Consider the following 25,851-nt stretch of genomic DNA (forward strand, 5'->3'; position numbering starts at 1 on the left):
ATAAAATACCTCAATCTCAACATGTAATGGTATATTCACTCAACACAATGGCACTGCTGCCTAGCCTTCATAAAATGATAAATAAGACAATATGACAAAAGGTTATACGCTACTTAAAAACAAAGTACAAGTTCATCCAGCAGAATAAATTCTCATTTAAGATGAATATCTGTCCCTCATTATTTTCACTTCACACGCTTCTTGTCTCATTTACAGTTTTCTGTCTGACTCCTTCAGTTTTTTCCACGAGGAACTTGCAGATGTCCAAACTGAACCTGACAGTCCACAAATCATGATAACAAATTAGAAAAACAACTCAAAACTAGATGTGAAAACACAATCTGAAGGTCACTAATCAGTTCTGAAACGAGATTCACACACACACAGGACAGGACAGCTCCCTGGTGAAGGCGACAAGAAGCTGAAGCGTCCCTGAAACTGGTGATCCAAGAAACGCGGTGCCTTTAAATACCCGACGCAACACTTTTCCCAGCCGTTCTTGAACGCAGCACGATTACAGGAAGTCTTGAAACTTTTTTTCAACATTGTGGCAAAGTTGTTGGCCGCATACATCTGTTTGTCTGCCATGCGTAAGAGGATGATGATGGTGTGAACAGGGTGAAGTTAATCACGACAGCCCAGTTCTTCTTTATTAAATAAAAGCAGAGAGGAAGGTGGGTGTTCGCGTCAGACAGCTGACAGACCAGATCAGAGAACATTTCTGCCGCCGGCCCCGAGAATTAACATCAATATGTGGGAACAAGACGAGTTCGCCAAGCACTGGAGGAACGAGTTTCCCGACGGAGATGTGCCCCAAATGGACCTGAACTCCGTGGAGGACATCGAGGGTGAGCTGGAGAAATGTAAATCCAACCTGKGGAGGCTCCAGAAGGCTCTGGCGGAGGAGAAATTCAAGGTGATTTACCTGCAGACCACCGTGGCTCGGCAGAAGAGAAGCGACCCGGAAAGGCTCGAAGGCGAAGACGCAAACTTGGACGCATCGTTTGTCTCCTTCAGGACGGGCGAGGTTAGAAAACCGCAGCGGAGGGACGATGAAGGCGGCGGGGAGAGGACCAAGGTGGTGTCCGACACGGCGGGCTGGTTGAAGCCCCACGCGGCAGGAAACGCCTTCAGCCGAGAACGGGGCCGCAGGACAGGTAAGCCCGTCCCCATCCCTGTCCCGCCGCCGAACTCCGGTTTTGGGCGAGGGGACGCGACGACCAAGGCCCCCGCCGTCGCCGTGCCCCGGCTGGAGGACAACGACAGCGACAGAGACTACGAGGACGCGGAGCTGAACGACAATTTCGTCCGGAATAACTTGTTGACGCCGAAGACCGCGGGCAGGGACGCGCACAGGACGCCCACCTTCGGCCGGGGGCCTTTCCGTCACAGCAGGGACCTGGACTCCGGAGACGACGGGAGACTGTCCCCGTCCTTCCCGCAGGTTTACCGGCGCAGACCGTCTCTGGGCTCCGGGTGCAGCACACCGGAGAGGAGGAGTGATGGCTACCTGAGCTCCGACCATGAAGACTCCTCTTCAGGTAAACACACCTGCTGTTGACAAGTACATCAACTTTTAACATAATTAGTATTTCTGTTTGTAACTAAAGCTGTCTGAAGCTGCATTGTCTCATCCTTGTCCCCAGTGGTGGGCACAGTTCCCCTACCAGAGGTGTCTTGGGGGTCCTAAAAAAGTTGACTAAATTGTTAACTAGATTTTTATTTTAAAAAAATGCATGGAGAACAATGCATTAATAAAACAAACATAACAAACTTAATAAAAATATATATTCCCATGGCATTTAGGGGCTGGATTGACAATAAATTATCTTTTGGGGTTTATGAGGGGGTCCCTGGAATTTCTTTCNTGGATTGACAATAAATTATCTTTTGGGGTTTATGAGGGGGTCCCTGGAATTTCTTTCACCCTTGTAAGGGGTCCCCAGACCCAAATGGCTTGAGAACCCCTGCCCTAAAGCACTAATAGGGGAACTCATTTCCTGATTAGTGCTTTAGTGCTAGTGGAACTAATTTTTAGATMAGTGCTGCCCACCACTGCTTGTCCCCAGGGTAATTGGCTGTCTCTGACAGCGCTCCTAATAAGACAGACTTAAACCTCAGTGTGGAAAAGTGTTATTGAAAAATATATCCTGATCTGTGACAAGTGTCTGTAGGTGTGTGACAAAAATCCAAAAAGTTCCCAAATGACAAWAAAMCCCATTTTATTGGATGTAGCTAAAATTAAAWTGCAAATAAAACAAACTTTGTTGAAATTGGTTGAGAAATAAAGAAGTTGATGCAATCTGGTGTGATGAATGTTGATCACTGGAATCTAAAACATGTCGTCAACTCACCTGTCCCTGTGATCTGTTGTCACATACCTGTAGAGCCCTCTCACTTCCATCGGCACGTGCTCAGATACAGTGGAAGTCAATGAGAGTTTGGGTGTGTGCCTCTGCACACTTCAAGGTTTTGAGAGTAAACCATTATGAAACCATGGAAGAGGTTCAAAGTTTAAGACTCTTTGGAAAGTTTGATCGACGTCATCTGTTTGAATTTTACTGATGTTGTCACTGTCAGCAATGACTGAGCTGTTGAGCTACAAATAGGCTTACTTCTTTGACCAAAATTTTGTTCTTTGTGTGTGAAATTTACAACTTTTTTATTTGTAAAGGAAACTTATTTCGTTGTATACAAAGTGAAACTGGCAAGAGAAACAGAATAATAGCAGCAAAACACTTAAAGCACCCTTAATAAACTAGTTGATTATATCTTAATGGCATTCTGAACATATTAAAATATTTTATAAGATCAGGTGTGTTCCTTATGCAATTTTCTAAATCTAACTGCTGATCCATTCACGTCCCAAATCAAAGGTTTGTTTTTGATATCATTTTTTATCTTTAGAAACCAGGTTGTCCAATTAAAACTGGTAACAATATGATTGAWCTGAAACAGAAAACCAGAAGTCTACCTCATACCTGCCAACATCTGCTGACATCATGAGCTGTGGAATGAAGCAGTTCTAGGGCAGGGGAGGGGCGTCCAATGGTATAACACCCCTGGAAAAATTTCTAAACAGATCTACTCAGAACTCTGCTTTTTTACAGCCYTTTGAGGAGCATTTTAATGTTTTCGTGGGGATTAAYCCAACATAAAAGCAGTATTTTATTAAGGTGGAACACAGAAAGCCAAACTTTAACCTGAACTTTATCTGCACTGTATAAAAGTCAGAAAGGTACTGAACTTTAAATGTGGGAACTGACTTGACATTATGATTAAGGTCATAAAGCAGTTTAACCATGCTCATTCTAAATGTAATAATTTCATTTTAAAACACTGTTAATTTGTAGTTTTATTAACAAAACAAACCACCATTTTGAATTTGGCGTACTCATCGACCTTCTAGTACCAGAATTCATTCCCTGCAGCAGAGTACACAGCCTATATTAACTATTTTACACAACTTACTTCCATACTAGAACCAAACGTCACAATAAAAAATAGAGACCTAACTTTAGTCTGGTTTGGACCACACAGCCTCAGTGCCCCTGTGTGTCTTCACAGGCCTGAAAGTAACACTTACTGCCAGAGTCTCTCTGCAGCAGCACAAACATTTCTCAGGTGTGGGTAAACAGGAAAAGTAAGCAAATGATGCACTGCAGACACAGTCATTTCCTCTGTTAGACCCTCCCCCCACCCTTTCCGTTTCAGGTTGTGTTCTTAGTAATTTAGTTTTGCAGTTTACCTTAGAGCTCACCCAGAGTTCACTCTGAGTGATCATCTCATTTGTTTCAGTATAGAGCAGGAGCTTTGAAGCTGTTCCACTGGTTGATGCTGCGTTTTCTTATTTGTTTAGGTGTTCTTAACTGGCTTAAAGGCTTTAGAAGTTGTGGTATGAATTTTTAAAGGAGCTTCAAAGAAGCTGTATTGTTGCAGTCTGGTGATTTCAGTTTGATTATTATTTTTGATCTATAGTTTGAATGAAAGCCTTCTACCCTCTTGTTACAAAGACAGGTGGGTGCTGGATGATGTAATATCCGGTCATTGTGGTGGTATTAAATACCAAAAAGGTAGACGCAGAGACCTTTCAATGCAACTATGTCAAAACCACAGAATCAACAGCATGATTGGTCTCATTCTGTCTGGTTATAAGACAACATGTACATAAACACTGCCTGGCCAAAAAAAAGTTGCCACACACACAAAAAAATAAAATAAAATAAAGTCACACACTAGTATTTTATTGGACCGCCTTTAGCTTTGATTACGGCACGCATTTGCTGTGGCATTGTTTGGATAAGCTTCCTAGACCGGACCAACTACAGCAACCCCAGATCATAYCACAGCCTGGCACAGGAGGGACTACTCCAATTATCTCCTTAGATGTTTTCTCTGCTTGYTGCTAATGATTTGACCCTTCTCAAACAGACTGACATCTTTTCCACGACCACAGGATGTGTCTTTCCACGTGGTTGTTTAAGACAGGAGAAGCAACTCATTGCACCAGTTGGGGTTAAATAACTTGTTGCCAGCTGAAAGATAATCACCCAAAAGGAGGCTTGTACTTGTTTGCTTAGTTATATCGAGGTATTGACTTTTTATTTTTATTTTTGGCCAGGCAGTGTAATTGGGGTATTGGGATAGGTTAGAGGTCTGTGATCAAGAGGTTGCAGGTTCACATAGGATGTGCCTCTACCCTTATTGTTGCCCCACTGTGGACTCTTCTCACGGCTCCGTGCTGCTCCCTGGGTGTCTATGATAGCAGCCCTTTGCTCCAAAATAAACACTATTATTGCTGTCATCAGAATGTTTTTGCATTTGTTCATTTAAAAGAAAACTCGAGATGAATTAGAATACATTGAAATGTCACCTGTCCCTTTCTTAAGACTTGTTTTCTGTGTAAAGAGCCTCACACAACTTCTTAAGGTCTGGTTGTACTCGACAAGACCCAACACATCGGCTCTCCCTGACGTGATTGTGAGACGGTCTCTTGCACATGGACAATTGAAACTGTTGGGTGTTGGAAGACACTGTAAAAAATGACTCAAAGTGCTAAAAAGATCACGCAAGATCGTTAATTTTAAATGTTGACACGTAGGCAGGAGAAATTCTGCTTTTCATGCACTGTTTATTTTAAAAATAGGAATAAATCTTTGTGTTGATAATCTAATGAGGCTTGACACCAMGTCCAAGATGACCACAGACCAGAGTACAAATGGGTGATGTTGGACAAATGAAGGTTTTATACCATTTGAGACTGATTCAGTGCAGCTTAAACCTTTTCTCCCACAACCACAAAGTAAACTGATTTTATAAACAAGAAATAATATGAGAATTAATCCCAACCGTTGCCTTTGTGTGGATGCCACAGCATTATTTAGAGACTTCCTTAAAAARGGGATTGACTGAGATTGTGTGCAACCTCATGAGTCAACCGACTGACTAAAGGATAGATTGAGGAAGGCTTTCAGAGCAGACTGAACTTGTTCTGTGACACATAAGCTCTTCTATCTTTTTTTAACCCTAGAGGATTATTGTTGGCTTTCATTTTTATTGATTTTACTAATGACTTTTGCGAGGTATTAAAGTCAGTTAAAGTCCGGAAAGAGGGGATTTTGGGAACTGTTGTGTACAATTTGTAAAAAAAAAATCAACAATGTGAAGACTTCTAACACCAAATCACTCATCTGTTGGTATTTTATAAAGAAAAAGTTTTGTTGAATCCTTCTTATGATTCAYTTGTACAGTGAGTGTTGTTAAAATAAAGGTAAAGCCATAATATTATCCACCACTTTCTCTAATTTCCTACAGGGGCTGTATTTAGCCAGAAACGTGTGTCAGTAAGAAAAAGCAATTACTGTTAATCTCCTAATCTGTTCCATCATTGCTATTCCACAGGATATTGATGTTTACCTCTGAGAGCGGGAARAACCAGTGGAAAGAATGAGTTACGACCAGAAACAATGGAGGGTGTGTGGATCTGTTGGATGAATCAGATGTGTTCTCAGGGTCTCYTTTGTTGATGTGGTCCCAGTCAGTCTTTTTTTTGGCTCCTCAGTGTTGCTGGTTCTGATATCCAGGGTCAGCTTTTGTGCAACATCTGTTGCGCTGACCTTCCTGTCAGCCTCTGATTCACAGCACTGTTCACCTGAACCGATAATCCAACATTAATAAGATTAAAGAGATGCACCGATTCTGGTTTTTTTAGACTCGACACCACCTTCTGATTCTTGAACAGATCGAGCAGAATACTAAATGTATATTTAAAACGTTTCAGATAAACGAGAAATTGTGAAGTGTCCACCTCGACACTGAAACGCCACACAATGTTAATGATCATTTGGCTGCAGAAACACAAGCTTTTTCTTTTTCTTGTAAAGTATATGGTAGCCAGAAACATACTTAGTTTTCAGATAATAAATAATTCAGTTTTACTTGCCGACTGTAATCAGGCTGGTGTTTAGTGAAACAAATAGGTTAGAGTTTGAAACATGTCATACTTTAGATTAGTGGTTCACAAAGTTGGGATTTGGACCCTACTGTGGGTCAATAAACACCAGGTTTTGGGTCCTAAGATTATCTTCAAAAGTCAAATAAAATAAAATAAAAATCTACTTGTGTTGTTTGTTTTTGTAGGATATATGGAGTTGCAGGTTTTTTTTTAAATGTTGGAAACCCCTTGATGAAGATAATCGTCACGTAGTCGTGACTGACTGCAGACCACCTGGTGAATGAAATCGTATATAATTAACACAATAATTATCTCACTGTAACAGCAGTCTCTGTGTCTAACTCTGTTTCTGGATTTGATCATTTTAATTATTTTAGGAATTCTGACATTTTTTCCTATTTTATAACAAAGTGTCAAACAGAATGTTTTTCATATTGAATCCCTTCTCACTGTAAACCTAAATTAATGAACTGATTTCATATTTGTAAGTTATTTCAATAACCGAATGGAAGTGTTGATGTGCTTCTTGTTCCTCTTATCTTTGACATATTTCTCTGTTCAGCTTTTTAAAAAACTGAAATTAGCTCCCTGTTCCTGTCTCTCTCCCCTCTTGCTCTAAAACGGTTCAGATTTTAGGAAATGATGTATTTAAATTGAATATGCTGTGGCTTTGATAAATGCGAGGCCTGTAAAGTCTTTAAAAACCATGGTAGCTTCAGGGTGGGATAAGTCTAAACTAATTAGAGATGTTTTCATTCTGGATTGTGATCAAATCGTTTTGGATTTAAAGTCTTAGAACTAAATCGTGTAATTTTATAAAACTACAGATGAATTAAAATGTTTGGTTTTAGTACCAGTTTAACAAACAAATAACTCATTATCATTTACACCTTAAGTGCAGTACAGTGTTTCACACCTTCAAATGTGGTGCAGTGGTAGGGCAGCCGACTTTAGGATCAGAAAGTCACAGGTTTGAATACCCAACATGCCCACATGTGGTGATGTTGATTAAGACACTGACAGTGTAACAATACATCGATCCACMTCGATATTTTGATTAAATGATATGATTCAGTTACATCAAGAAAAATGAAAACATTGATCCTTATCCTATGCCTGATGTGTATATCATGACAGACTTTGTGACATTGAGAAGCATCATATCCATCCATCCATCCATCCATCCATCCATCCATCCATCCATCCATCCATCCATCCATTTTATCCATCCATTTTATCCAAAGTCAGATCGCAGGGGCAGCATCTTGAGCAGGGAAGCCCAGACCTCTCTTACTCCAGCCACCTCTTCCAGCTCTTCTGGGAGGACTCCAAAGCYTTCCCAGGCCAGCCGAGAAACATAGTCTCTCCAGTATGTCCTGGGTCTTCRTCTGGGTCTCCTCCCAGTTGGACGTGCCTGAAGCACCTCCCTAGGGAGGCGTCCAGGAGGCATCCTTACTAGATGCCCAAACCACCTCAGCTGGCTCCTCTCAATGTGGAGGAGCAGCGGCTCTAATCTGAGTCTCTCTAGGATGACTGAGCTTCTCACCCTATCTCTAAGGGAGAGTCCAGACACCCTGCAGAGAAAACTCATTTTGACCGCTTGTATCCGCAATCTTGTTCTTTRGGTCACTACCCAAAGTTTGTGACCACAGGTGAGGGTAGGAACATAGACTGARMGMTAAAKAGAGAGCTTTGCCTTACAGTTCAGCTCCCTCTTCACCACAACAGACACAATCGTATCATCATCCAAACAAATCTATACAATATTGTATGGTGATTTACATCCCTACAGATTACCTAATCCCTATATGCTCCTGGTTGCTCACATCTGGTGTGTGGTAGCAGCTTAGAGTCATTCTCAGCACCAGCTCAGAGCGCTAACAGATAACTTAAGCATGCAAGTCGTGTAATGACTCAAGAAATGTTAGTTTTAAGTTYCGTGCGATGCATTTGTTCGATGGTCAACGGCAACGCTACTAATGACATCGTTCATTACATACATCATCTACTGCTCTCACAAATGATCGTACAATTGTCATGGACGTTACAGAGATTCATTGTTAAAATCATAAAAGAAAAATACTTTCCTAGAGTGAAACTTTGACACATTTCACTTCAGGAAGTACAGGAGAGTTCACTTGAAATGTTGGCCGGAGGGTCGAGGTCTTCGACAGACTTGGAAAGCAAAAATATGTACAGTAGGTTGCCTTTAGGTCCAGGCCGCCCGTGCAAAAGAGATCTATAATCTCAATGGGATTTGTCTGGTAAAATAAATAAATAAAAGAAAGCGAGTGGAATTGTTAAAAGGTTGGTGGGATTTTATGTTTTCTTGAATTTCTTTAAGCTTAAGCTAAAATGTGTCTGAAATTAGAACTGCTACCAGAGTTTGTACGCACACAGGTGTTGAGTGGACTAGTGTTCTAAAAATAACCTGAGTGGATATTGCCATTCACGATCATTAAAATGTAAAAAAGCTAACCTTTTATGTGATAAATTTCWTTCCCCTAACTCCCTGACTGAACGCTCTTAACTATATTTAAGCTGCAGCTACCATCTCAACTCTCAAATGATAAATTTGGACACGCTGATAGATGAAGTAATGTTTTTTTGGCTGGAATGAATCACAACAACTCTTTTACTATAGGTGCAATTTAACCACTTCTTACACTAATGAGAAGCAGGTATTCAGCAGGCTGAAACACGCAGACAGATGATTTCATATAACAGCACCACATTTGTTGGTCGTACACGAGTTAACTGGAAGTGTGATGTTAAAACMGTAAACGTTTCATTGTTCATTGTCTGTGGACAACCAGGAAGGACTTTGATGACTCTTCAGTTGATGTAATGTTCAGTTTTATGGGATTCTGAAGCGTCTTTGTTGCTCACGTCTAAATTAATCGATAAAATTGAACATATGAGCAATTTAAGAATGAATGAGATGGAGTTGTGACCTTTTATTACCATGTATGTCAGAGAGAGTTCTATTATTCATAGAGCAGAATAATGGATTGGATTGAAACTAATATATATTTTTTTAAAACTCCAGTGAGGTACTGCTGTGATACGGCAAGGTGAGAATTTTTCTCTGAGGAATCCAGGGGAATGAGAGTGTTTTTGTCACTCCCTCCTTTTTTTTATATCTCTTGAGAGTGGCTGGTAAATATAACACATGTTCCCTTCTCCCTCTGGCTTTGCTGTTTTTTGGCTTCGATAAGCGGGACGTGTTCCGGCTCGTCCTGAACAGCGTGTGCAGCGGGGGGAATCCACCAGCCTGTCGTTTCCTGGTTAACGCTCTGTGGAGGACATGGCAGCTCAGATCGTTTGCTTTGTTTTTGGTTTTCTCAGGAACTTTCCAGTGTTTTACCTCATTTATTGTTTGTTTTTTATCATGGGAGGAAATGGACCGTTTTGTGGTTTGTTTCAAAGTTCACCTCAGTTTTTTTTTATTGAAGCCAAGCCGCTGAAGAAATCAGGTGTAGCTGCTCCTGTGTTGCATCACAGTTTTTTTTTTTTCATTTTCACATTTAATGTGGGACTTTAACGTACAGTGTCACTAATCATTTTATTACATTTAAACATAACTAGTTCATCAAATTTGACATTAATCCCATAGGCAGTAAAGTCGTTCTCAAAACGTCAGTGAACCTGACTAAATTTATTATTTTTTCCAAACTTCTGCCATTAAAAAAGCACAAGTGAGTCTCAAATACCTAACTGAAATGAGTTGGATCAAGTTTCAGATTTGTTAATAATAAATTAATGAATTATTGTAATATTTCCTTTCCAACTGATTAGGTGGTTTATTTTCTTTGATTGTAACCATTTGTAAGCACTTTTAGCCAGACAGTAGTTCTTCTTGACACTAGTTTCTGGGAGTTTTGATCAAAATTTTATATCAGGGTATTTTTAGCAATTATAACAGTATAATAGTATTTTTCTTTTCATGCATCCCTGTGTGTGTTCAACACATTTTTCTACAGACTGAGAGGGAAATTACTGCAGTAAAGTGGTTGGGCATATTACACTGTCATGTCCATATATTACAGACCTTCTAGAAGGGATACAGTTTTTAGGACAGTGTCACTAAGGGCTTYCTTTCCTTTGTGCTCCTGGTACCACGCAGGGATCGCTATTTGGCCAAAATATCTGCGACTTTGCATTAAGGCTGCCTAAACACTTACTGGTACAAGCTCCTCCCTGGAGCTCAGTCAGCCGAGCTCCCGCTCCAGAGCACCCGTCCTTCGAAGCATTGTTGTAAAGATGTCCTGAAGTGGGAGTGTCTGAAACGGTAGGAGATTCTTGAAGAGACAGAGGCCAATTTCAAGGTGTTTAAATAGACTATGATGACTTTTTCATAACAACTGAAGGTAACACATTTACTTGATTGTTTATTTATTTATTTACCTTTATTTAACRAGGCAAGTCCCGTTGAGATCTCGGATCTCTTTTTCAAGGGAGGCCTGGGCCTGAAGGCAACCAGGGATTGAACCCAAGACCTTCTTATTGTGAGGCGTCGGTGCTAACCACTGAGCTGCCTGTGGTGTAGAACTAAAGCAACTGCCTGAAAAATACATAACATCCCCCTTTAAGTTATGCTGCCATCTTTTTAACAATGAASCTGCACATATCTTTTTTGTGCGTGTTACAAGTGTGTTTTTTAACAGTGCTTGAGAGATACTTATCTTTTATTATGCTGGGCCTTGAGTACATGTTTCCTTCTTGTGCAGACGTGAACTGTTTTCCCYTCTAAGGCGATGCATCGGTGTGAATCTTAGTTTCTGTTTCCATCGCACTCTAACTGTACTTTACCTCTTTTTGTCCAGTTCTCTGTGAATTTGCTCATCTTCCTTGTTTTCGTCGTGCTCCCGGTCGCTGGAAAATTCACCGACAACACTTCTCTGAAAAAATGTAGCCAATGTTTACATAGAATTTTCACAACAAAATGAAAGTTTTAGCTTTTTTTGACACAAAACTGCCCGCTTCCACCTGCGGAAGAAACCGGTTCAAAAAAAGCTGTAATGCATCTGTTTAGTGCAGCGACTTATGGTGTAGTGGTTTAGTCCCTAGATAACACTTTGCTTTACTTTCCTCTTACATTGCAGGATCTGCAATGTGACTATTGTGCACACGTACACTGTGATGGCAATGTGCAAATGATTTATCTTGCGTCTCTACTTGGTATCACATCATGGGTATCCAGCATTTTGACCACAGCTCTGAAACATTTTTCCACAGTGTGTAATGGGACCATGTTGGCAACAGCAGAATACTATCGTTTGATTAACATCRMAACTTTTAAAGCCGAAGTATTTCCACACAGCAGAAACTGCCCATTTGCGGGCACAGGTTTTTCTTGGGCATCACCCTCAACCATTAGGTCTGTTGATGTCAGCCTGCCTCAGGGCAGCTGTGGCTACAATGTAGCTTAACACCCGTCAGTGTGTGAATGTAAGTGTAAAGAGCCTTGGAGTCCAGCAGGACTTGAAAAAGTACAACATAAGTTAAGTCTATTTACCATTTGGGTCTGCCGCAGCTTCTTTTTCCATCTTTTCTGTCTGCCATGCTCAACACTTTAAACAACATGAGCTTGCCTTGTGTTGCTCTGTTTCCTGCGTATGTGTCCAGCGGTGCAACAAGCAAAAATTTCCCCATGAAACCGTTTATTGGTGGGTGCGACATTCTGAATGTTTCAGGCCTTTTAAACTGGTCTGCCGGTAAACTGAACACTCAKATAAAAACCAGAATACTGCCCTTTAATGAAACACTGTTAACATTTGAATTTAACAATAGCTTTTAGCAACGTGGTCACCTAAACTTATACATTTTATTAAAAATAGTAGATCTAACACAGATGTTGGGTAATCTCCTTAGCATTGTGAGTTTGTGTTGGYGATCACTCTCAAACATAACGTCAAGTTTTAAGTGTTACAGCCAGTTTTGTTTTGTTATGATCGATTGGCTTTAAAGTGCCTGTGACATCAAATTTTTGTAATAAATATGAACATATTTTTGGAAAGACAACATTGATAACATAATTGTAAAAAGATTTCATGCCGCTGACATGAACAGTTGTCGAGATATTTGCATGTAAAGTAACAGGAAGTGATGTCAAAGGGMAACGTCTGAATGTGAACAGACCGTTGCTAAAATGGCTAACAACACAGACTGTATAGATGAATCTGATGTTTCTTTAGATTATTTTAATCACTATCATAGTGAGATGAGAAAGAGGTTATTGTTTAAACAAAAACAGATTAACGGGATGTACCAGAGTTCCTCTTTGATGTCACTTCCTGTTTAATTTTAGCTGAGCCAAAATCAAAAGAAAATATGCCAAATATGTGACATAAAGGATAAAATCATGCATAGTATGGCGTGTTTCTTCAATACAATATAAATATATTTTCTTTAACTTTTTGTATTTTATGGATATGCATGTCACAGTATTTTAAATGAAATTACTTCAAAACAGCTGAACTGTTGCTTTATATTGACTTGCTGGTTGGCACCTACTTGAATTTTTTTTTTTTTTTGTTCCGATGCAGTATTTTCCTCAGTACAGTTTCAGATGAAATGACACAGTGGAGCTGTTGTCATCTCTCAGAAAGTCTGGTGCTMTCTGCAGTCTGTTGGTGACAGCAGCCGCAGTCAACGGCCGCTGAAACTGTGACTTGGAATGAAAGTGTTTGAGCACAATGCACGATGCTGGCTTTTGTCTCGGAAATGTGTTAAACTGTGAGATTTTGCTGTGTTTAGTTCTTTGCGTTGTAAATTGGGCACAAATGATAACAATAAAATTGTTGAAAAGATTAACTTTTTTATGTTGCAATYTAAAATCAGGCTTATGTTAGTGGGTTACAGATTAGTTTTCATACCTGATTTCCCCTCACTTTGACTCTTGTGGTACACTGGCTCATTGCCCTTGTGTACGTGTGTGTGATCAAACCAAGAAAGGCGTGGACCTCCTGTGTGGTTTCAATGGGGGCAAAGTCATTCTAGAAAGATTTTCTCAAGAAACAGGAAGAGACTACACTGGAGGTGATGTTATCTGAACACAATGACTGTGTTTGTTTGGATTTTCCTTTGAAACAATCCTCAATCACACTTAAGCTGTTTTCTCTGGCCTTCAGTGATTCTTATGAACAAAGACTGAGGAAAAAACAAAGCAGGTCACATMTTTAATTCTTTATCAGAAAACAATTTGTTACTGGGATAGTTTCTTAAATGCACCAATGAATAGAAGTTAATTCTCTGCTGAAATGATGAGATGTGCAGCTGTAAGGTCTAGCACCCGATAAATGGTGGTTTTCCTGTCAGTTATCTGATTCATTCACCCCTACAACACATAATAAACATGCAAGCCACATTTCTCCATACAACATTAGTAAAATGTACAAATGTACAGTGCAAGCTGTAAACCTTTTCTAGAGAGAAAATAAAGAGTATGAATTCTGAAATTGCAACATCTTTCAATAAATAAAACATGCTTTTATATTTGTAATGTTCTGTACAGTAATGTAGAGGAAAGGCAGACAAATCCTCCAAGTCRGCAGAGTTAGCAGCAGGTCCTGAGGCTGCCATGGAGACTCCAGCGTGGAGRGTTTGTGGTGAACAACCGGTGTGTTCATGAGAGAACATAAAGCACGTGGGTCCACAGACCTCATGTTGGCCTGCATGGATCTGTTCAGTGCTCCGTAATGTTTCTGTGGTTTACGTGACAGTTTGGTGATTCGTTGCTCAAACTCTGTGGAGGTTCATCTTGTTTTCAAGCTCAGAGGTAAGCAGAGTGAATATGAAATGGTAAATAGTTTGATAAATTTACACATAAACCAAATGCGTACATTTGATCATTGATTGGAAAATAAATGTACACAGGTTTGTTTTGAAATACTTTTTGTGTTGAGAAGTACTCTTTCAGATGGAGTTTGTAAAGTACTTGAATGCAATTCAACTCAACCACGGCTAACAAACGGAGTCACATGACTTCTATTAGTTCATTAATGCTGAAGTTATTCTGACTAAACCAGCTAAAGAGGCTGCTATAAATAAAACACAGTTATAAAACTGCTTTGACATTTCAGTTAGGCTAACAAAGAAATTAACACTTTAGTTTCTAGTAGAGTTGAGTTTAACGGATCATTTTTATGACATTATTTGCAGTGTGAGCTAGGTCTTTTAATGTAAACTAAGGTGAAAACAACTTTTAAACTCTGAATAGGCTAACTAGCATTAGCTACTYCTAGCAAAATTCTTTAGTCTGTAAAGGTAACACTTTAAGCAGAACAATTACGTCCACTCTCACTATTTGTTTCTATTGTGGTTTTATCATCCGGTAGTCTGACTTTTTTAAAAATTGCAAGTATAATCGTTGGCAGCCAGTTGGTCCAAAACCCTCCAGTAAATCTGCTCATTTTAGACCTCTGCATGATACTTGGTTGTATCAGCTTGGAACTTCTGTCGAGGTGGTTCTGAAGCACGGTTGGAACTAGAAATGAAGACATTTGGCCGAGGCTGACACGACTTTGACACCTGGTACCACCACAGGTATCTGGTTCATGGGCAGCCATTATTAGTTACCAAACGTAGAACAGATTCATCTGAAGCAAAACAGAGACACCGTCTCTCTGCAGTGATTCTGTAATWTATCACAGATTGGTTTACGTCTATCTTCGGCCCCAGGGCCACATGTGGCTCTTTGTAGCTTTGACCAAAAAGAACACGGAAGTGAATATTTATCATCAGAACCACAGCAGGAAAAGCTGATTGTAGCAGTTCTCTTGTTCAGCTTTCTGCAGCAGAACGATGAAACAAACAACTCTAATAGCTTATTTGCCAGTTTGTCTTCTTCTTAAGTGTTTAGTAATTCCTTTTGTTCTAAAATGTCAAATACTGATAAATGTCAAACTATTTTTTATGTGTGGTATTCATTCAAAAACACAGAGTTTGCATACTCTAATTAAAAAAATAATTGAATTTTTAAGTCTGCTTCGTGGCTCTGGACACATTTTATTTCGTTGAAAATGGGGCAGAAACAACTCAACAATTTGAWTCTTCTGGTCTGTCCCAACCAACATTATTATTTAACAGGATGGATGGACTCGCACTGCAATTCATGCCAACACCAGATTTAGCTGCGATGCTGAAACACACAGTGTTTGGAGCTTTGTGAAGATAAAAGAGAAGAGTGAGACAAGTATCTGTTTGTTGAACTGATGTGGTCACTAAAATGTTTAATAATGATGCAATGATGTCCCTCACTGAACTGATTGATTTATTTGTCTGAAATTCCCCAAAATGACGTACTGCTCATTTAAAAGTGTTTAATATTATTGCCTTATCTCAGTAGATTTGTTAATCGGTCATATAACAAACACATCTGCTTATCAGGGCTTGGTGGTTTGTGATGAAGTTCTATAAAATGTGACTAATGATGGTATTTTTTTTTGTCTTACTACAAAAAGAGGAAATCCAAGTGGCTGTTTTGTAGTGTTGAGCAATGCCTTTGTCCATCACTATTTTTCTGCTTTTGTGAAATGTTGTTGCAGATATCAGATATCACAGATATCATCAGTCAGAGCTTTATTAATTTCCCTCTGAGCTGTGGTTTTTAGCTTTTTGTTATTTTTAGCTGTAGCATTTTTTGTTTAGAGCATAACATGAAATATTTTACTAGAGAAAGCTCAAGTGTGTAGGATGATAGTGAGCGGGTTCTCACCTTTTATGAGGCTTTTCTTCTCCCTCCTGGTGTGTGAAGTCTTTGTGGTGACAGTGTCGCCGTGTCAAATCACAGCCGCCATCAGGCTGGAGAAAATGTTTTTTCACACGCTGTCCTGGACTAACACCTCCATTATAAGGAAGCTTGGTTATCAGCTGGCATGGGTTTTAAACACAGTAGACCTGTTTCTGTCTGTATCTGGCCTGCACCAGCTCAGTGAGAAAACTGAAATTGGATTATTTTTGCTCAAAGAATCCAAATTGTCAGCTTTTATTTAGAGTTTTTTAGTGCTTTTATTTTGAAGACAAGTCTTGCAGTGTTGACACCAGAAGCATCAGGACTTTCAGCACTGATGGACAAAGCACACCGACATTCAGAGTGAGCATTTTAAGAACAGCAGTCGAGGCTAGTTATTGAAAAGAGAGAGAAAAACCACCAGTTAGCTGTTCTCTGATAGGACATTAAATGTTATTTTAGTGGGTTAGAGTTCTGCTGTGTTTATGTGTTTTATGTTATTTTTGTTGTCCACCTCCACTCACATCATGCCTGCCGCAGGTTGCATTACACATTTTTTTTTATTTTAGGCAGATTTCAGTTTTCTGTCACTCTGAGGTGTCAAACTGCAGCTCRAGTGCTCTTGGGACTCAGACTGAGAGAAAAGTCGTTGCACAATTTTCTTTTTGGACATGCTTACTATTCAGTGACAGGACTGCTAACCTTTGAGTCATGTGAGGATGTTGAGAACCTCTGGAAACTTTTAAAGACATTCTGGAGACTCCCTTGTGAATGTGCACATACCTGTCTCAGCTGGAGYTTTTCTCATGACCTTTCTTTTATTCTCTCTCCCACCCCCTGGACTCAGAGGTATTCCAGRTTTTTGTTCCAAAACAAAAAGTGCCCTGTGCCCTTCTGCAGTGAGCTGAGTTTGGGGTCGGCTACCCATGAAACGTTGTCATTTCCTGTTAAAACACCTGCACTAAGAACATGAAGCATTCTGTTTTTTTTCTGCTTCACAGTCGGCTGCGTTTTTTTTTTTTTTTTAAACTCAAACATCTTTGCCGTCCTCATCACTTTCACTTCCTCCTCTCATGAGGTGGATCTTGAAACCGGTGGACAAAAGAGCAAATGGCTGCAAGTTTGGATTGGAAGTGGAAACCACTCGGAGCTGCGCTTCCACTCCGTGAAGATTGGCTTCACRGGTCGTCTTCCTGTTTGCAGCAGAGAAATGGAAGAGGTTCTTTGTGTTTCAGGAGCGCCCGCTGTGGGTGTCGGGTGTCACTGTGGACAGATCTTAATGGAAACACAAGATAGTCAGGGCAAGCGGGTCAAGTGTAAAAAGTATATGTTCACCATTATACTGAAGAGGATGGAGCGGTTAGAAAGTTCCTTCTGAAGACTCATATGTGTTTGCTCGGTCAGTGCTGTCTCACATGAATTGAGAGCAAAGTTTAATTTATTTTCTCTCTTCCTGTGCTGTAAAGATGATTACATGACTCATTATTGGTTCTGACATGTTTTATTATAAATAAATAGGCTTTTCCTGTTTTCCTTTAGTTGATTTTCTTAGCTGTGAGGAGAAGGAGGACTAGAACATGTCAGGTTCTTTTAGGYTCCCTCGAACCCWTTATAAAACCRGTGGAGACAAAGCTTTTCAGGTGGTGGCCCCGAGGCTCTGGAARGCTCTCCCTCTGTCCCTTCGCTGCTCAGATTCHAKTGACTCTTTTAAGAAACATCTTAAGACATTTTTATTCAGACAGGCTTTTATTTAAGTGCTTTTTATTGTGTTTTAATTGTTGTTTWTATYTCTGTGATCAGAGACAGGCCATACATTAGTTTCTCTGCTGGGGCTTCGACAAAGCAGCTCTCACTCTTTCTTTGTAAGCTCTGAGTGACTCTCGTGGCAGCGAGTGTGTCCTGATGAAACRGAAAACCTGCCTCAGGAAGTGTATCAGGTCAACAATCAGTCCCTCTGCAGTGCTCATGTATAAATAATATCACTGCTGGTTTTTCAAACCTTGTACCCAGACCAGGCTCCTGAATGCTCCATAAGACGTTCACCAACAATGACAACTCTCCCTGACATGACAAGACTCATTATTTCTGCTAGACATCGCCCTCTTTTGGACYTTTGTAGGAACAACTTTTATAATTGCGTGTCAAAAGCGTCATGAGGTTAGGAAATAGTAATAAAAAGAATTAGGTTGTAAAGAGTTTAAAAAAATATTCTGGTAGTTTGATCACCAAAATAACTTCAACATGATGTTGATGTCATGTTGGAGGGGAAGTGGGGAGATTTTGACCATTCGACTGAAAATTTGGGAACTTCCATAATTTACAAAAGTAACTTGCTTAAAATATTTTACACAAGACTATTATTATATCTTTATATGATGAGAATTAGTTTGTATTAAGTCAAAGTGGCAAAACAACCTAATTTTTGCTAATTCGAAGTCATGCATTAAAAGATGATAAATGCACTCTAATTTTAAGTGGTTCAGTTACTGTAAATTTAAGAGGTACATATGGTTCCCAACCTTTTTAGACTTGAGTACCCCCCTGAGCCATTTTGTCACACCACTAGTACCCCTTTAGTCAAACATAATGATGATTCTCCAAAACTATAATGTACAGCAACTGATTATTAAATGAAAATTATTTATTTAAACCCTAGAARGTTTAATTCTCAGGCATTTTATTTATTTCAACTCAAATTAAACATGATAAAAATGTTGCCTTGAAAGTGGATAAGTCATTAAATAAACCAGGTAARGGCAGGTGCAGAAAACAGCCACACATGCAGAAATCATAGGACCCTATATATCTACATATTTTTATTCATTTTTTTTACACACCTGGGAAATTTTTCCACGTATCCCCTGTAATATGCTTGCACACCCCTGGTTGGGAATCACTGCTGTAGATTCTCAGTTTTTGTACATTTTAAGTTGCATTAACCCAAAACAGACAGTAGATGGCAGTAGTTTAGAGAGCATTAGAGTGGAGGGAACAGCACAGCTAACTATATATTTCTGATTTCCTCTGTAGCCTGATGGCCACTTGTTAAATCATAGAAAATTGTAAAGCAATCTGTGCATAGCCCCCTTCTATCCTGGCTGTCTTTGTGAGGACAGCAGAGAAACACAGATGGGCGCTCAGCGTAAACACCACATGAGACAGTACGGGTGCACAGCTGCATTAAAGTGTGTGTGAGAGAGAGACAGGATGATGCATATCTGGTGTTTGTCCCATCACAGCAGGAATTAGATGATTTCCACATTGACCTCAATAGATCAAAGTAAATTCTGCTGGCACAGGCTGAGCGCGCGCGCACACACACACACACACACACACACACACCAGCGGTAGACATAAGGAAATTTTCCGGCTTGTCCAGCAGACAACCTCTTCACAAAATCTTGTTGACTGCCAACATCTTTGGTTGCCTGCAGCCTTTCTAATAAAAATGATTTAAAAAATGTCAAAATGTTTAATTAGTAATTAAATTATACTAAATACAAATGTTCTCATGCAGCCATCGTGGCTGTTTCAGGTACTTCCTTGTTCTCATCCTCTTCCTTGTCATCAGACTTTGCAAGAGAAGCACTTGCAGCACATGTAATAGGGTTGTCCGCATATTGGATTTTCTCAAACCGAATAAGAGTACTTCAGTTTGAGTACTTACTGAGTTAGAACTTAAACATTACACAGAGATTCTAAAAACACATGTTTAAAATTAGAACCTGGTACTAAATCAGACACATATCTGATGTTTGTCAAAGCAAACCTCAGTCTAAACGATCATGCCGCTTTCATCAGACTTGTACGTCTGAGATGCGGGTGTACATATCGAGCCAAGTAAGATGACTCTAACCTCGAGTCATGCAGTTAAATCTTGTAGCTCCGCATATCTTCAGCTACAGAACAGCAGTCCAGTTGCTTCTTCTTTTTCTCAGAATTTTCTATGTACTGGATGACAGAGGATACACAGAAACCTCTGATAGTAACGTTGCTGTCGGACCATGTTGATARTGGATCGATACTTTAGTCAGTTGTACTTAGAGGACATTGCATCGCGCACATTTTAAGAATGCACGCTTCACCGGGGCAGCTGACCAGAGGCAGGTTAAAATGTAAACAGTGAACTAAACAAGCCGTTTGGATAATAACTTAACCAGCTCTGATTGCACAACAACTTCAGAATCTGCATGCTAATGTAGCATTTGAAATATTAACATCCACGCAAAAAAAGGGTGTCTGTTCACGCAGAATTTATACTTGATGCATATTTACATACAGAATACCTGCAAATAAAGCAAGCATTACTCAAGATTCCTGCAAATGAAACGCATATTGGCTAGTTTTATAGATAATGAGCTCAAATTTGGTGTATTTCTAGTTGAGCATTATTCTCAACACTTAGCGTGAGCACTGCAGTCTTYTTGTTGCTAAAAACTTTGGTGTTAGCTGTTAGCGTTAACCTCGTCATAGCAAAATATCTCAGGATCCGTTGGACAGATTGTTTAAGCTCTGAAAATTATTATTGGCTGCACGTCAACCACAACTGATTAACATTTAGAGTCAACCCACTTCAATAAAGCTGTCACAAGCTAACTGACCCTAGCCAACATAAACAATTCTTAGAAGTCAKTGTGAAAGACGGTGAGCTACTGTAATTTTGGTGTAGTAGCTAACAGTCATCATCAACACAATCTGAGTCATGTCATAAGATCTTAGAATATTTCCTGAGACTGTTCACAACAACAAATGATGTTATGCTAAGGTTTGAGCAAAACAGCTAATATTAACTCTCTTCTCAACATAAAATGATCTTTGTCCAACACTCTGACATATGGAAGCCCAATTCTGCCACTCAAAAGAAATTTGTCATAATTATGACTTTGTATCTCATAATTAGGATTTTCTATCTCATAACTGACTATCTCATAATTAATACTTTGAATCTCATAATCAACACTTTGAATCTCATAATTAACACTTTAAATTTTATAATTATCTCTATGAATGTCATAATTATGACTGTGTCTCATAATTATATCTTTGTATCTCATAATTAGGATTTTCTATCTCATAACTGACTATCTCATAATTAATACTTTGAATCTCATAATCAACACTTTGAATCTCATAATTAACACTTTAAATTTTATAATTATCTCTATGAATGTCATAATTATGACTGTGTCTCATAATTATATCTTTGTATCTCATAATTATATCTTTGTATCTCATAGTTATCAATTTGTTTCTCATAATTATGACATACCATTAGACAAATTATTTCCTTTGAGTGGCAGAATTGGGCTTCCATACTGTGACATGACTGGTGGTGGACGTAAGAAATTTCAAGACGTTTTGGAACCCCCCTTGCAAATGATGRTCACCGACAATCGTAACCCAGTGAGATGCAGGCTTCAGACAAACTGGTTAGATCTGGTGCRGAGCGAAGCTTTATCTCATCGTTCATCAGCYACTGGCTTTATATACATACACTCGTATGTCACCGTGGTCTGCTAGACAGGCACGGCTGATCCATATAATTGGATGGTGATGGGTTTTAGGGGGAGCTTCTCTGCATATGAGATGTGGGGGACATCTCGGCTGCCAGAGCATATGCTGCAGTGCGCACAAACACATACCCACACTCACATCATCATCATCATCATCATCATCATCGTTATCATAAGTCCACAAGCTCTCATATTGTTTAATCTGTGACTTTGTAAACTGGAGAGAAAAGCAAGTGAGAGTCTGGGTTAGATGGGACAGGAAGTGGAGGAAACAAAGTGTTAAACAAAGTATATTACAGTTAAAAACGCACCTTTTAAAGATAAAAAGTAAAAAAAAAATTGTGGCAAGCAAGTGGGGTAAAAACAAACACGAGCCTTGGCGTATGATTTCACTTAAATGAACAATAAAGCTGCCCCACATGATTTTAGGGATGCCCATTTAACATGCAGACATTCATGAATSGTACTCTGCTGGCTTTTTAATAATGTATGATGGTTGCTTCTCCCTGCTGCCCCCCCACTCCCCCCACACACCCACACACACACATCAAAACAAAGGGAGGTGTGGGAAAAACACAAACCAGTGTTCACCTGTGTATTTACACTTCTTCATAAATGAGGAAGGCTGGTATTAAGCACAACTAACCCCCGAGAAATATTAACATAAAACTAWTTTTGTGTACTTCAAATACAAACAAATTCAAATCTGCTAAAGCACTTTTTTWAWWAYYYGMRRMMTTTTTACTCAGATGACAGRCTTTGTGGATTTTGGTGTTGTATGTGAAGATTCGGTTTCACTCCAGCGCTCTTTTGGTCTTTTTGGAAGCCACTCYTCTGGAAACACAGCTGTCTACTTACTGTGCGCACAGCCCACTTATTCAAATGCGCGCGCGCACACACACACACACACGCACGCACGCACACACGCACACACACACACACAGAAGCAGTATTTCTTAAAAAAGCATTTTGAATTGTCTGTGTTTGCGGTGGTTGTTTGTGTCAGATGAAGTTAAGCAGGTTGTTGTATCAGCACCATTTCTTTATTTTAATTTACATGTTGTTTTACTCTCATCCATCACATATTCCTATGATGGCAAAGTGGGGGGAAATGGTGGGGCAGGACTACACAAAACACACCCACACACTGCCATCCCCTCTGAAAGATGAACAACCCCCCTCCAATCCGCCCATCACCCCTCATGCCCCAGGCCTGTAGCTGTGGATGACATGTCGGGCTAAAAGCAGTGAACGTGGGTGGGGTTGGTGTAGCGAGGTGGGACAGGGGTATCTGGGTAGATCWGGGTGGAAGGGGTGGTGTGGGGGCCGTTTGATTGGCTAGTGGGATTCTGTGCTGCCTAATTTATACATGTACACATTCATACGGCTGAGAACTCTAACCCCTGCCACCTCCAGGTTTTTACAACAAACAATGTTCATTTTAGCTCTTGAAGCATCAGGATAAAAAAATATTATATATTTTTATTGAAGTATTTGTGTTTTTTTATACCACTGTGAATAAAAGGATCAGCCAAGAATATTCATGGGAGGGTTTGCATTTTCTAAATAAAACATGTCGCTTGTGTCTTATTGTCTGTGAATACCTTTTAATCCATGGGAGAAGATTAGSATCTCTTCTTAATGAGATCAGCAGTGATAAAGAGATTATTTTATTTAAGAGATCARCTTTGAGGCATTGTTAACATAATGTTAGAACTTGTCAAACTAATTTTTAACTATCTACTAGGTGTGTCCTGTGACCTGATTTTCTCTAACCAAGTAGSAGTACGAGTAATTCAGTTTAAGGTACTCACTAAGAACTGGTACCAAGTACTTCCTGAGTAAGAACTTSAACATTACACAATGACTTTAAATATATATATACACATACAGCATGATATATCAATTTCAAAATAAACAAAAATAAATGTTTTTTTTCAACTTGTATATATCTCTTAAAGGTCACTTGAAATATAAACTGTAACACAGTCAATGGATTATCGACACCAGTATGTCAGTTTCAATATTGGTATTGATTCAAGTATCGAGGTGTTTGAGTACAAAAAATGCTGGTATTGGGCATTGGTATCAGTAGTACTGTTCATAATTCTTTGAATTTTTTGAAACATATACTGTATTTCTAAACAATATAAATTTTAAATGGGTAGTTTTTCTTCTACGTATTTTTACTGTCTGCACAATTCTAACAAAAAATATGAAAGTACCCATAACGTGCCAGTACGTGGCGAGAATGCCCATATTAGAAATTTCAGAATACAGAGAAGAAGTATTCGTAGCTCTTAGTGGCTCTTTTTAATGGTATTRATTTGTCTGTCAATTKATACCCACTTTAGCTCATAAWTAAAGTTTAATGGTGGTAGGATCACGATAAAACAAGATATAGTATGTGAAGATAAACATGTAAAAACAGCTCCATTGTTATGGATTCAAAAACTGGGTATAGATGAGACATTTAAACCCAGCAGAAAATCTCTTTTTTTTAAAAAAAAATTTCAAAGTAGTGTAGAAGGGGTTTGTGTTTCATGCTGTGTTGAGTGACTTATTGACTTTTTCTTTATCTTGATTATGTGTCGGTAAACGGAAACGAGTTAATCCAAGAAAACTCATCCTCTGTTCTTGAAAAAAAATCTATTTTGTCACGATGACCTTTAGAAAGTCTCTAAGTGTTTATTGAAGTGGAGATCTTATTCTTTCACTTATCTTTTCCATCCCAGCTCCTCTGCTTTAATGCCAGCTCACACACACAAACACAGTTTGTTTCTCTATCCTAACTGGGACTTTGTATTGACTTCCTTTTATTTTTTTCTGTTATTTTCTATGTCCTAAACCCTACCCTAAACCTAACCACCCCCCAGTACATGCCTAACCCTAAACCTAACCTAAACTCAGTTCATATCTTAGTCCTAAACCCCAAAAATGCCATCTTTACCTGGGCTTTAGTCCCCATAAGGAGCACTGGGTCCCCACGAAGTAGCAAACACAAAGCCACGAACACACCAAGGGGCTGGTTCGTCTTCCAGGAGCATCCTAAACCTACATCTGTCAAGTTTTATTAAGTGGTCAAGCTACAAAATAAAAAGGGTCATTATTAACTGTCTGTACGGTTTGGTACCACCTCAACAAACTAACGGCCACAACAATCGGTCCAGGTACTGAGGGAAACTGTAAGTATGGGTCAAAGTATCATCTGGTTGCAGATACTGGGGGGTTTGGGGTCAGTGTCTTTTTTTTTTTTTTTTTTTTTTCAAACACTGAATTCAATGCATCCAAAATGGTTCATTCTTTGTAAAGGTCAGCAACATTCAAGAAGTGCTTGTGTGTGTGTTCTGTGTGTGTGTTCTTTGTTTAGCTGTTGTCCTTGAATGATGAGGTGTTTAGAAGAAAGAGATGGGCAGCTTTGCTTTCAAAAGCTTAAATTAGGTTTCAGGTTTGCGTGTGGTGAAACAGTTTTTTTGTCCTGAATTTAGGATAAAAGAAACAAACGTCATTTATCTATTTTTGACAAGGTGGCACTTAACAAGTCATCTGTATAAACCCAACTGGTTCTGATCTTCAACCGTATTTCTATCTACTAACAATAAATGCCTGAAGACACATGGCTTCAGAGTGAACCTCTGCCCAGATGAACTCAGAGCACCCTATTATTGYCTGAACACACAGCCCCTCAGCTGGCAGCGAAACAAAGCAGAGCTCAGGCCCCTCTGCCTCTGCAGGTTGAAGAAAACTGGGGGGTGTGAGCGTTCGTGGGGCTCCTCCTGTCATCTTTTGTGTCCTAATTGAAGTTCTTCTCCCTCTGAACCCTTCCGCCTCCCACCCCACCATCCTTGGTTAAAGGAGGATGAAGGGGGAGGAGTGGGCCCACGTGAGGTTTGAAGAGAAGGTTTCTTGTCAGGCTTTTGTTGCCAGTGGCATGGCGCTCGTCTGTGACTGCCCCCACTCTGTAAAACACGTGTTCATAAACACTAAGTGTTTGACCTGATGAAAAGGAAACTGGGTGGTGATGTTGGCACTGTTTTTCCCCTGGAAACAGTGTGTAATGGGCAACTAACGAGCCCATTCCTTCAAACCAATTTCCTGTACTGAAAATGAAATTATTATGATTTTGATGCAGACAGTTTTATATACTGTAT

General features: G+C 39.5%; 1 protein-coding gene across 1 annotated transcript in view; it reads left to right on the plus strand.

Moving 5' to 3' along the window:
* Window positions 1–518: 518 nt before the first annotated feature.
* abr (ABR activator of RhoGEF and GTPase) overlaps window positions 519–25,851 on the plus strand; it is a 131,531-nt gene continuing 106,198 nt past the window's right edge. The window contains exon 1 of the mRNA XM_014016459.1: window positions 519–1,541. Within this exon, the coding sequence (XP_013871913.1) occupies window positions 752–1,541 (790 nt within the window). The 5' untranslated portion in view covers window positions 519–751. The remainder of the gene's footprint in view (window positions 1,542–25,851) is intronic.

Source organism: Austrofundulus limnaeus, unplaced genomic scaffold (genome assembly GCF_001266775.1).
Source record: "Austrofundulus limnaeus strain Quisiro unplaced genomic scaffold, Austrofundulus_limnaeus-1.0 Scaffold145, whole genome shotgun sequence".
Classification (NCBI taxonomy): domain Eukaryota; kingdom Metazoa; phylum Chordata; class Actinopteri; order Cyprinodontiformes; family Rivulidae; genus Austrofundulus; species Austrofundulus limnaeus.